The sequence below is a fragment of the Nanorana parkeri genome, unplaced genomic scaffold (assembly GCF_000935625.1).
Source record: "Nanorana parkeri isolate BGI_ZX_2015 unplaced genomic scaffold, ASM93562v1 scaffold524, whole genome shotgun sequence".
Lineage (NCBI taxonomy): Eukaryota > Metazoa > Chordata > Amphibia > Anura > Dicroglossidae > Nanorana > Nanorana parkeri.
Window position 1 is genome coordinate 281891 of NW_017306792.1, and position 12963 is coordinate 294853.

General features: G+C 39.4%; 1 protein-coding gene across 1 annotated transcript in view; it reads right to left on the reverse strand.

The window, feature by feature from the left end:
- Positions 1–7940: 7940 nt before the first annotated feature.
- The window catches only part of NOX3 (NADPH oxidase 3), a 36877-nt gene continuing 31854 nt past the window's right edge, over positions 7941–12963 (reverse strand). The window contains exon 13 of the mRNA XM_018561442.1: positions 7941–8067. Within this exon, the coding sequence (XP_018416944.1) occupies positions 7941–8067 (127 nt within the window). The remainder of the gene's footprint in view (positions 8068–12963) is intronic.

Sequence of the window (12963 nt, forward strand, 5' to 3'; positions counted from 1 at the left end):
ATGCCAATATATAAAGAAATATGTATTGAAGGGGAAGAACTATGAAAGGAAATTATGTGTGTCAAAAGAAATATATTAAGATTATGGAGGTAACCTGCTATTATACCCAGTATGAACTTAGCTCTTTAATTATTGCTCAGAAACAGTGTATATATTTGATATAGTTATTGTTTCTTCTATTTTTATATGCTTTGTAAGACCATGCGGAAAGTATATTAAACAAATATTTTTTTTTTAAGTGTCAGAGATTTCAAAAGCTACACTATCAGTTTGGTGGAGAGCATTTCCAAACAAGAAACCCAATAAGTTATATATTATAATGGTTCAGATTCTGAAACAGTCTTGGTTTTATAGCGGTTGTGCGTTCCTATTTTAATATGCAGTATGTACATGCATTGCAAATGATGATGTCAAGAAACATGGGATCCTGAAAATTTTTGTTAACTATTTTGGAATTAAAACATTAAAGAATCACCTGGCTAGAGGGCAAGGATTCAGTAATAGCTGTACAACTAAATGCCATACACATAGGAAATATTGTGGAGTTCTGGTCTCCTGTAATACTGTGCTGAATCAATTGGTGACAGATCGCGTTACATGTTGAAGTGACTTCCAGTAAAAAGCTGACAGGTCCCTGGGAAAAGGAAAATAAATTCCCGGCTGCTATAGCTTTGGGGGTCTTTTGAAAGGTGTCCAGTGAAAGGGTTAAAGCACTGTGTTTCTCACAACCATAGTTAGATCTTGATAGCCAAGACTTATTACCAGTGTTAATCAAACAATTAGGTAATCTTCATAGGCAAATTTGTTTGAAATACATGATTTAAGGGTATCAAAGGCCAACTTTTTCCTTTGTTTTGTATAAAACAATTAAAACCTCTGTCAGGTTTTTATTGCCGTCTGTGTCCTTGCCCTCAGTACATGTTGCAGTGACCATTTTCACCAGGACTCAAAGTGAGGGAATGTCCAAAGTTTTGAGATGTCACCAGAATAAGAAATAGAGGGTAAATATTCTAATGGGAAAACTTATTCTGGTGACAACTGTCCAACAGACGATTTCCTTTACTTTGGAGAGATACGCTCTCATAAAGTGAAGAAACATCTTCAAAATAGGAGATTGACAGGTTTAACCATCACCCATTCTATCCAAAACTAAAAAAAAAAAAGTTTTGGCTGTGGATATTCTTTAATAGTCATGCAACAATAATGTGGAAAGTGAAGCACAATGATCAAAGTGACCTTTATAAGTCAAGCCTTGGAGATTTGTTCTCTCTAAAATGATAGCTAATTGTATTATCTAGGTTTAATTAAATGGCTTCATTTCTATAGTTGAAATAAAGGCAATGAGTGATAAGTAATTTCATCCTATTAGTAATCACATTGACTGCAATTATCCACCAATTAAAATTTTGCATGTGCTTCGTTGAGCTTATCATTTATTGATTCCTAAATCCATACACTTTTCTATATATTGTAAACTTTTTTTAGTTGCTTAGCAGGAATTCATATTTCCAGTATAAAATTGTACTAAGGCAGACTTAGGGAAAATGTCAAGCTGTGAAAAAATACATTAACACACTAACTTACCATCAAAAGAAATTAGCCAGCATATCTTCTACATGAAATATTGTAAACACATTTTTAGTCTGAGTAGTATGACCTTTGGTCTATCAATTTCCAGAAGCTTCATAAAATACAGGGATTTCAAGATACGGTTGGTTCCCATGGAGGTAGCATGCATGTGCAAGTGATCTGATAATAACCATAGATAATCAGACTTAAAGCTGCCCATAGATCTTGCAACCTGATTGCACTATTGACCTCTACACTCTATGGGGTCTATTACCTAAGGTGCCGAAGGATCTAGCCGTAGCTTCGGCAGATCATTCGGCTAGTTTCGGCACACACCGGCTAGCTTCGGCTGATCATTCGGCTAGCTTCGGCTTATCCTTCAGCTAGCTTCGGCCCCAGGACCCCTTCGGTTCAGTAGTAGAATCGAAGGGGTCCTGGGCCCGAAGCTAGCCGAAGGATCAGCCGAAGCTACGGCTAGATCCTTCGGCAGCTTAGTGAATAGACCCCATAGAGTGTAGAGGTCAATAGTGCAATCAGGTTGTAAGATCTATGGGCAGCTTTAAGTCTGATTATCTAGAATAGAGAACCGAAGGGCAGTAGAACCGAGAACAGTAGAAATGAAGGGCTGTTGTATGGGCTATTCACTATAGCCCCTACCGCTCCCGAAGTTGGCCGAGGGGCTCAGTCGAGCCGAAGGCATATGCTTCGGCTCAGTCGAGCTGAAGGCATACCAGATAACCAGGGACGCTGATCCAGCCCAACTCTCCTGGACGCTCCGGGAGTCTCCCACTATTAGATATCGGCTCCCAGCCACCCGGGAGAGAAACACTTTCTCAGGGAAAGTTTTACTCTACTCGATCGAGCAGAGTAAACCTTTCCCTGCTCTGTTGTCTTTTTTTTTTCTTCTGACATCGGAGCCGTTGACTGGCGTCAGAATAAAAAAAATAAAAAAACAGCATAGGAATGCATGGCTACATTTCTATTGGCTATTTCAATTTGCAATAGTCAATAGCAAACTAGCTATTGCACCCAACCACTGCTGCTGTCAATCAGCAGAAGGGACCTGAAGTTCTCCATCAGGTCTCTTTTTAGTGATTGGCAGCAGCAGCTAGTTTGCTATTGCAAAGTGAAATAGCCAAAAGGTATCTAGCTATGCATTCCTATGGTGGGTTTTTTTTTATTCTGACGTCAGCAGAACCGCCCGGCCAATAGAAAACAGTTGGGCGGAGCTAGCTGTCACTGCTAGCTCTGCCCAATTGTTTTCCGTTTTGTTTTCTACTTTTTTAACTATTTTTTTAACTGTGTCCCCAGTTATGATTGAAAAGGAAGTGCTTTACATCACTTCCTGTTCATTCATGAGTTTCTCAATGGGTGGAAGCACTCACTACAGAGGCTCCTACCCATTGATAACTGGATGAATGTTTTACTATCATGTTTTACTATCACCAGTTTCTGAATGAATGGGTAGCCTCTATACTGAGTGCTTTCCATTAATTTAGAACAGAGGCTGCAGAAAAAGAGATTGAGGACTCCGTGTGCTCAATTTCTTTTTCTATTTCAAAAGGAAAATGTCAGGGGTCTGTTTAGACCCCTGATATTTCCTTGAAGCCCCCAACAGTAAAAAAAAAATAATTATAATAATAATAATAAAAAAAATTAAAGTTTTAAAAAACAACTACCCCCACACACACACACTCATGCACACATAGTACTAGACATGTGCAAAGACTAAAAATTTGTGTCGGACAAAATGAATGGAAACTAAAAATGTTTTCATTCATTTTGTCAAACTAAACAAATTTTCATGCTATTTTGGATCTGACGCCAGCGCATTCTACGCATGCACGCCGCCGTCTGTTAGGAGGGGGCACAATTTTCTGTTCCTGCCTCAGGCGCAAAAGGAGCTAGCTACGGCTCTGCTTCTGACCACTGCAGTCTGGGTGTTACTTACTCCAGACCTTCCCACTCTGTGCTACTTACTTCTGACCTCTTCACTCTGTGCATTGCGTTGGTGTGGATGTCAGTAACTGAAAGCTGGTGTGCAACTGCTGATGTTGGAAGAGACACTGCTGTTACATGAGGGAGGCTGTTAGAGTGTGCTGAAAACAGAGTCGGTGTGTGCATGGTTTTCTGGGCACTGGCCCTTTATTAATTTAGGACCGTAACTATCTTTTGAGCACTGTTGCTACAATAATCTGCTAGGCACTGTGTGGTAATAATTTGATGGGCACTGCTGCGGTAATAATCTTCTGAGCACTGTTGAGGTAATATTCTTCTGGGCACTGTTGAGGTAATATTCTTCTGGGAATTGTTGCGGTAAAATTCTGCTGGGCATTCTTGGGGTAATAGTCTGCTGTGCACTGTTGTGGTAATAACCTGCGAGGCGCTGTTGTGATAATAATCTGCTGAGCACTGTTGTGGTAATAATCTGATGTGTCCTGTGGTAATCTGCTGGGCGCTGTTTTGGTTTAATCTGCTGGGCACTGATGCTGTAATAACTTGCGGGGCACTGTTGCGGTAATCTGCTGGGCGCTGTTGTAGTAATAATCTGCTGTGTACTGTTGTGGTAATCTGCTGGGAACTGTTTTGGTTTAATCTGATGGGCGCTGATGCTGTATTAACTTGCTGGGCACTGTTGCGGTAATCTGCTGGGCACTGTTGTAGTAATAATCTGCTGAGCACTGTGTGGTAGTAATTTGCTGGGCGCTGTTGCTGTAATGAGGTACTGGGCATTGTGGCATTATAATCCGCTGGGCATTGATGCTGCAATAATCTGCTGGGCTTTATAGGTGTAACATTCTGCTGGGCATTGTTGTTGCTGTAGCACTCTACTGCTCTCTGCTTGGCAGGGTAATTGATTGCAGATGAAATAATAGTATGCGATGTCAGGCTGCAGCAAACAAAGATAACAAAGTACTGTCATTCATAAAAAAGGGAATGTACTCTAGAGACACTCTATTTACTCTATGCTCCCACTTGGAGACTCATACTAATAGAGTTAGGACCACACTTTACAGAGGTGCCATGACTATGGCAGTGTGGCTGCCACATATTTTTGGCCAAATGTTTGTGCAACTAAAACCTTTGCTTTTAACGCATACTGTTAGACAGGGTAATTTGTTTTGTTGCAGGCTAGCTGGGAGGTGTGATGGGGATCTTTTTGTGTTTTGTAATGTACTCTAGAGACACAGCAATAATTTTGCCACTTTTTAAAACACTGGTTCATCCTCATCTTGAGTATGCGGTTAAATTTTGGTCATCAATCCACAGAAAGGATGTAATTGAAAAGGAGAGGGTCCAGAGAATGACAAAAAAAACTGATAAAGGAGCTGGAGGACCTAAGCTATGTGGAAAGATTGCAAAATGTAAACTTGTTCACTCTAGAAATCATGCGATTAAGAGGGGACATGATTTTAATGTAAAAACTGTTTAATGGTGATGGTAATATCAGTAATAAACTTTTTACTATAAACTCACTAAAGAAGACAAGTAGCCACCACCTGAAATTGGAGGAGAAAAGGTTTAACCACAAAGGGAATTCTTTTCTGTTGGAATTGTTTGGATGCTTTCCTCAGAGAACATAACATACAAGGGTACAAGTACTCTTAATGACTGGTACACAAAGACACCCACACACACGCTCTCATAGGTTAAACTTGATGTACCTGCGTCTTTATTCAACCTCAAATACTATGCAACAACGTAAATAAAATACATTCTCTGCCTACACTGGTTTGCTGGGTGCACAGCAAAAAAGGTGTCCCTGGAAATGTTTGAAATATCTTCCATTTATTTACAACACGATCATACAAATCTATATTGAACTTTTGCCTGTATCTGCAGTTCTTATTTAATCACGGTGAGAAGTGTTAAGATCTAAGAACTACTAAGTAGAGTCGCTGTTTTGTTTTTTTTAGAACGAAGAAGTACGAATTGTGGCTTCAGCATCTCCCATAGATACTCCCAGGAAAGTGCTGTGAGCTTAGTATAGAGTGTTGCCTGTCTAGGTGACAAGCTGTCACTCAATTTCTGTTAAAACAAAAAACATAGTGCACCCTGCATAGTGTATGTTGGAATATTAGAAGATTGAGAAATTGTCCAGTATGCATTGCTAGGAGGTGGGAGAAATTCCAAAGATTAAACAATCTGTGGAGGGGGAAGGGAGAGACAAGTTTTTGGGGTCTTGTGCTGGTGTGCGGCTTCTGTTTACTTCGGACCGGGGTGTCCGACGTGTGTGCTGAAAAAACAACATTTGTTCCTGTGCTCATCCTCTAGCCTCACCTTGCTATTCTGCTATTTCGTTTCCATCTCTCTACTCGAGTCCATATCATCGCCACCCAGCAAGAAACGATTCGACCATACCACTCCACACCATTGCTCCACATTGTCCTCTGCATTAGTCTGTCAAAACAAGTGCTCACCCATTCACAGGTCGAATACTTTGTACCCCCAGCCTTTTCCCACCACAGTCATTGCGCTAGGTTGTGGCGCTTCCGTCTCCACTTATGTTGGAATATTAAAAGTTAGATGTTTGCTATTTCTCACTTTTTCTATTATCAACCATGTTGATATTAATGTGTAAGCATTGCAATTCTTGTTGATGTTTAAATAAACACTGGTACTTGAAAACAACAAAGTCATCCATACGATATGTGGGATCTAACCGAGACATAATTCACAGGCAAGTATTACAATACAGCTTACAGCATTGTTAAGCCTCAGTGCTAAAATGTGATACAATATATATAATTGTTACACAAGCCATTTTGTAATTGAATGTGATTAATAATACATTTATTTCAGTCTGCCATCGCTATGATTTTCTAAATCTGTCAAAGTATTCAAATATCACCTCATTGCCATACAGCATCCTGGGGGCTTTCTGTGCGCTCCATGTGTACAGAACTCTCCAGAAATGTAATTTCCAGCTTGTGTGATTGACTCACTGCTATTCTCAAAGGCCTACACTGAAAAAGAAATCAAGTCAAAGTCGACCCCTGTAATAAGATTTTCATTATTGTTTAGGCACTTTAAAAGGCTCATCCTCATTTAAAGTGGTTGTAAACCGCTGTGTGCTGGTTGGGCTTTTACCATAATGTACACTGCATACTTGCACATTATGGCACACTTACTTTACAAGTGTGCCCTTCTCCAATGCTGTGTAATGGATCTTCGGTCCTCAGCTCTGTCCCTCATCACCGCCATCTCTGCCACCACTTCCGGGCTGCTGGATGTCTCTAGGCATTGTCACATTACTGAGCTCCGCACTGCGTCACATTACTGACCTCCGCACTGCGTCACATTACTGACCTCCACGCTGCGTCACATTACTGACTTCCACACTGCGTCACATTACTGAGCTCCGCACTGCGTCACCTAACTGACCTCCACGCTGCGTCACCTTACTGACCTCCACGCTGCGTCACATTACTGAGCTCTGCGTCACATTACTGACCTCCCCACTGCGTCACATTACTGAACTTGCACTGCGTCACCTTACTGACCTCCGTGCCTTGCGTCACCTTACTGACCTCCACACTGCGTCACATTACTGACCTCTGCACTGCATCACATTACTCACCTCCACACTCTGCGTTTATTATTATCGCTCCCACCCTACGCCCTGGGCCTGGCCGGCTGCACCGAGCAATCAGGACCCAAAGCAGAGGCTGCACTGTAGTTAAGCAAATTAGGCGGCCGTCTCAGCCCATGCCGGGGCTTTGCAGCTGCCTAATTTGTGTGAGTACAGACCGCCCAAGGTGACAGCGGCGGCAAGATCCCAGAAGGAGAAGCCAGGGGAGTGCGTTGTACACCGGGGGGAGAGCTGGGGGGGCAGTGGACACATAGGTGGTGAGAGAGGAAAGGGGTGGCACAGTAGCAGTGGAAGAGCCAGATGGGGCGGGGGGCTTATTTTTTGGCGGTGCCCCTCCCGAGACTAGACTCTAGATCTGCCCCTGAGTTACACTTAAGAATCTGCTAGGAGGAAGATTCCCAATCTGTGTGCCATGGTACATGTATGTGTGTTAAAATGATATTGCTTTCAAGGAATGTTTAATCACATATCTTAAGTATGCCATATCATACAAATAAGAATCATACATTTTAATAATCAGTAGTCTTATCAGTCAATAAAGCCACAATCTAATAATATTTATTTTACTAAACTAGTTTACTTTGAATTCAGTTTACAATTCTAAGCTTTAATATTGGTTAGTTGCCCTTGAAACTGTGCCATTTAAGCATTTTAAGGTGGCAACAACATCTATTGAAAGCTTCCACGAAGAAAAGGGTCCAAACCATACACTTTGATCATATCCATATGCCACCGAAAACATTCAGAAAATGTTAGTGAGTCTCTGTGCTCCGGCACATCAAAAGCTTTCCTTACTGAAATGGAAATGGACTCCTCTTGGATCAGATGATGAATGTAAACGACATATACTATTGAGGATTTTAGAGAGAGACTTTGGGCCACAATAGAACACTCCAATGCTTTCACTGATTAACAAAAAAAAAAGATTTCAAAAGATTTAATAGTGTAATATTTATGCTACTAGAAATTCAGCTACAGATAATTAACAAAGCAGCAGTAATAAAAAACTAACAGACTATAAAGGACCACATTAAAAACCTTGTAAATTCATACTGCTATGTAATTTTTGTATAATTCTTTATTTGAAATCCATTATCCAGATCCAAAGGTTGGCCAAAACAATTAAACGATTCAAATATTGTTATATTTATCCCAGGCAGCTTTTACTGCCAATAATATACCTATTCAATCCTAATTATGCACAAATAAATAACCTTAAATTATTATCTATTTTCTGAGATTAATAGAATTCAGTCTCCAAGAATCCAAGAAAAAAAGAAAATTGTTATGGAACAGTTTAATAATTAGATACAATAAGAAGTTATTGCCAGCAATAACCATGTGTTCTGTATTTATCCATATCTATGCATTTAAGTAGGTGCAGCAAATGCAACAAATTTATTTTGTATAGATAATAGAATGGTAGTAAAACATATACCAAACTTCATCTACAGCTAATTTTGCAAGAGCTTAAACATAACCTTGAAACTCCAAAGTGTATGCCTTTGTAATTCAAATTTTCAAAAATGTAAACAGTAGTTTATCTATTGAACAGGGTTATTCACAAAAGTGTGGAGAGTTTGGAGAGGGCAGGAGAAGTGAACAATCTAGGACAAAATAGCTGATTTGGAAACATTCTCCAATTCAGCTCACTTTCCAGTTCAGTTATGTTGTCCTAGATTGTTCACTTCTGCCTTCTCCAAACCCTTCACCCTTTTGTGAATAACCCTGTAAGTAACTGTTAAGCTTGTGTTCTATGAGCATACAGATACTATACTGCACCCAGCCCTCTACTATTGTATATAATACCATAACTACAAGGGATTATGGGAAATATAGGGGTCTATTCACGAAGCAGCCGAAGGATCTAGCTGTAGCTTCGGCTGATCCTTCGGCTAGCTTCGGCCCCAGGACCCCTTCGGTTCTACTATACGGGCTGCTGTACGGGCTATTCACAATAGCCCGTACAGCTCCCGAACTTAACCGAGCGGCTCAGTCGAGCTGAACGCATTAGCCTCGGCTGGGCCGCGCTGAAAGCCGAAGCTGGCTGAGCGGCCGGCCATTGGCCGGCTGACAGCCTGCTTCTGACAACTGGGCGGAGACAGCCGTGATCTTATGGCTGGCTCCGGCCACTTGCAGAGAGATCAGCGTCCCTGGTTACCAGCTAACCAGGGACACTGATCTCCAGACAGCCTAACTCTTCCTGGTGCTTCGGGAGTCTCCCGCTCCCGGCCGCTAAGGAGAGAAACACTGCTTTTTTTTCTTATTCTGACATGGAGCAGTGTCAGAATATAAAAAAAATATATTTTTTTTTTGGCCATAGGAATGCATTGCTAGATTCCTATTGGCTATTTCAATTTGCAATAGCCAATAGCAAACTAGCATTGCACCCGCCCTCTGCTGCAGCTCTCCATCAGGTCCACTACTGATTGACAGCAGCAGAGGGCGGGTACAATGCTAGTTTGCTATTTGCTATTGGCTATTGCAAATTGAAATCTAGCAATGCCTTTCTACAGCCAAAAATAATGTAATTTTTTTTTCTATTCTGACACGGCTCCGTGTCAGAATAAGAAAAAAAAAGAAAAAGCAGTGTTTCTCTCCTTGGCGGCCGGGAGCGGGAGACTCCCGGAGCGCCCGGAAGAGTTAGGCTTTTTTGCCGAGCCGAATGCCGCTTGGCAGCATTCGGCTATTCACTCACTGCTGTTCGGCATCTATGAGAATAGACCGAACAGCAGCGAGTAGCCTGCCGGAGGTAAATAAAACAGTAACAGTGCATAAATAATGATACACACAAATTCTGATTCATTCTTTTTTTTTTTAAGTGCCATGGTCAATACGGGTAAATCATTTTATTTCTAAATAGAAGACAAAAACTGCATAAACTGGATACTACTTTATATGATTTTTGTCATTTTAAACACTGCTTATGTAATAGCTTTCATGATAGGATCACTACATTCGGTGTAAAAGGAAGATACAATGTACCTTCAATGTTTTTTCCTTGACACAATGTACTCAGTATGTAGAAAAAAATAAAATAAAGAATTATTTAGTATTTAGGTGTCATGGCCAGTATGGGTAAGTCATGTTATTTCTAAATAATGGAAAAAAATCTGCGTACAATGGATACTTCTGTATGTATTTTTTGTAATTTTAAACACTGCTTATGTAATGGCTTGCATGCCAGGATCACTACATTTGGTGTAAAGGGAAGATTCGGTGAACTTCTAATTTTTTTCCTTGACACAATGTACTTAGTATATAGAACAAATTCTTTTTAGCTTCAATAGATAAATATAAAATATCTTAAAACAAAAATAAATATTGATGAATAAATGACATGTTCCAATCAACTATCAAGTAATATTACTTTATGAGGTTAGTACAGTGCCCCAGCAGCCTAAAAAATAAGCTGAATCATTATATATCTTTAAAACTTTTGGCACATTTACACTATAACTATTACACTACTACACTATCAGTGAATCAGAATGTAAGGCCTAACAGCACGCAAGCCAGCTCTAGATGGATAAACACTGGTCTTTGTTGTTACAGAGATATAAGCAACCAGGTGTCTGGCCCTAGTGGAGCCACTAACAGGTCTATTCACAAAAAGGTGAAGAGTTTGGAGAAGGCAGGAGAAGTGAACAATCTAGGACGACAAAGATGAACTGGAAAGTGAGCTGAACTGGAAAATGTTTCAAAATCGGCTATTTTGGCCTAAATTGTTCACTTCTCCTGCCTTCTCCAAACTCTTCACCCTTTTGTGAATAGCCCTCTAAGAATTTTTCACTGTTGGAAGACATATCCCTAAGAAGAAAGACAGCACGGAGGAGATTCACTTTACAGTATATCTCTAGGCAAAGCCTTTTTCTTACATTTTGAATGCAATAGTGAAGGGTTAAAACTTTTACAGAGGTGCCTTAATCTTGTTTGGTATTTTCCCAAGGGGTATATATGTGGGTTTTTATCATGTAGTCACTTGTCACATTGTCACCCTGATGAAGGGACCCTGTGCGGCCCCGAAACGTTGGTATTTTCGTTTGTGACGACTTGTCCTGATAAATGGACGTTTATTATTTGAACATCATTTACCGAGTGCTGGTGATTCCTGCTTTTCACTGTTGTTGTGCACGGCGCCATCCGTGAGTATCACTGCGAGCACCACCATTGCTATTTGGCCGGATGTGCTGTGAGGAGTGCGGAGGGACTTACCATTTTCTACCCAGTGGTACAAAGACAGCAGAAAAATAACCTGACAGGGGTTTTAACCTTTCCCTACTCAATCAAACACAAAAAATTTTGGCTATACATACACTTTAAGGTGAGTTTACTCCGCATTTTTTAACTACACATCTAGTTACATTTGATTGCTTAATTACAGTTTTATGTCCTCTAAGGTTTTGTAAAGTTTATAAAGTTCACTTCAATAATGATGATCCCTGCAATAATAAAAAAAATCACTAAATAAGACATATAAATTACCTTGGATGTTTGTCTGCTATACACCGGAATTCTTTATGCCAGTTGGGCCTTCCATAGTTTGTTTTATGTCTTAAGCCAGTAATTACATCTAGGTCACTATCATAATGGAGAGCTATATGCGTAACCTAAAATAGATATATGACATAGAAACAGCACTCGTTTCAATGTGAAATACTTTAATAATTAATTAAAATATTGGTTAAAAAAGATAGAAGATAAAAGTGTTTAAATATGAACCATATACAGAAATATGATAGACAAATGATGGATTAACAGATAGATAGATAGATAGATAGATAGATAGATAGATAGATAGATAGATAGATAGAAATTTACCAATTAAAGCATTATGTGCAGAGTGGATTTGTATTTTTGTATTTCATTGTTTTAAATTCATTCAAAATAAGTAAAGTCATATATTGTAAGTAATATATAAGTAATATAAGTAATAAGTATAAGTAATAAGTAATATATTGTAATGAGTTACCTGAGCATTATAATTATTTCAATCAGCCCACTGCAGCCCCTTTTTATTATTGTCAACATCCTTAAGTTCAGCACATACAGAAGTTTATATGGTAATATAATTATAAGTCAACAAGTGATTCTCATAATAGTAAATAGTAGATAAAGTGTGCACTGAAACTAGCCTATGAAGTGCAGGGATACAAATGTAAAGATTAGAACTGGAGGATATAACTTATGTGTGGATCAGAGCCAGAGATATAGGGGATTCTTGTTTTAATAACTCATTCTTGTACAAGGGATTGGTATTTTACTACTGGAACATATGCATGTATAATATCAATGTCATCTGTTTGCAGACAGCAAGCTCTTTATCACAGAACACACCCAAAAATAAAAAATGGTATTCTAGGTTGGCATTTTGACCAAAGGACTGGTAGTGCAGTGAGTGAGAGAGTGGTAGATCAGAAGGATCACCAGTGGTTTTGTCACAATAAAGGTCAACAATTTAAGTATGAGTTATAAAAATGCAGGGTGTGGAAATTTAGCAAATGGACTGAAACCAAGGTGCCAGAAACAGAATGCCACCTTAATCTTTGTCAGTATGAAATTAATAATGCTGAAAGCACACCACAGCAGCAGTTTTCTACTACTGTGTTATGTTGTTTTACATTTTGTATTTAATTTTCTATTTATGTGCAATAAAGGCAAATTAATTCAAAGCACATAGGAATAAAAGGAAAACAAAACTTTCTGTCCTTTACCTTTTTCTTACTTTTTTGTGTATTTTGTTAGTTCCTTTATTTCACAGAAAGAAATAGACAGCAACAAAAAAATGTAAACTTAAAAAT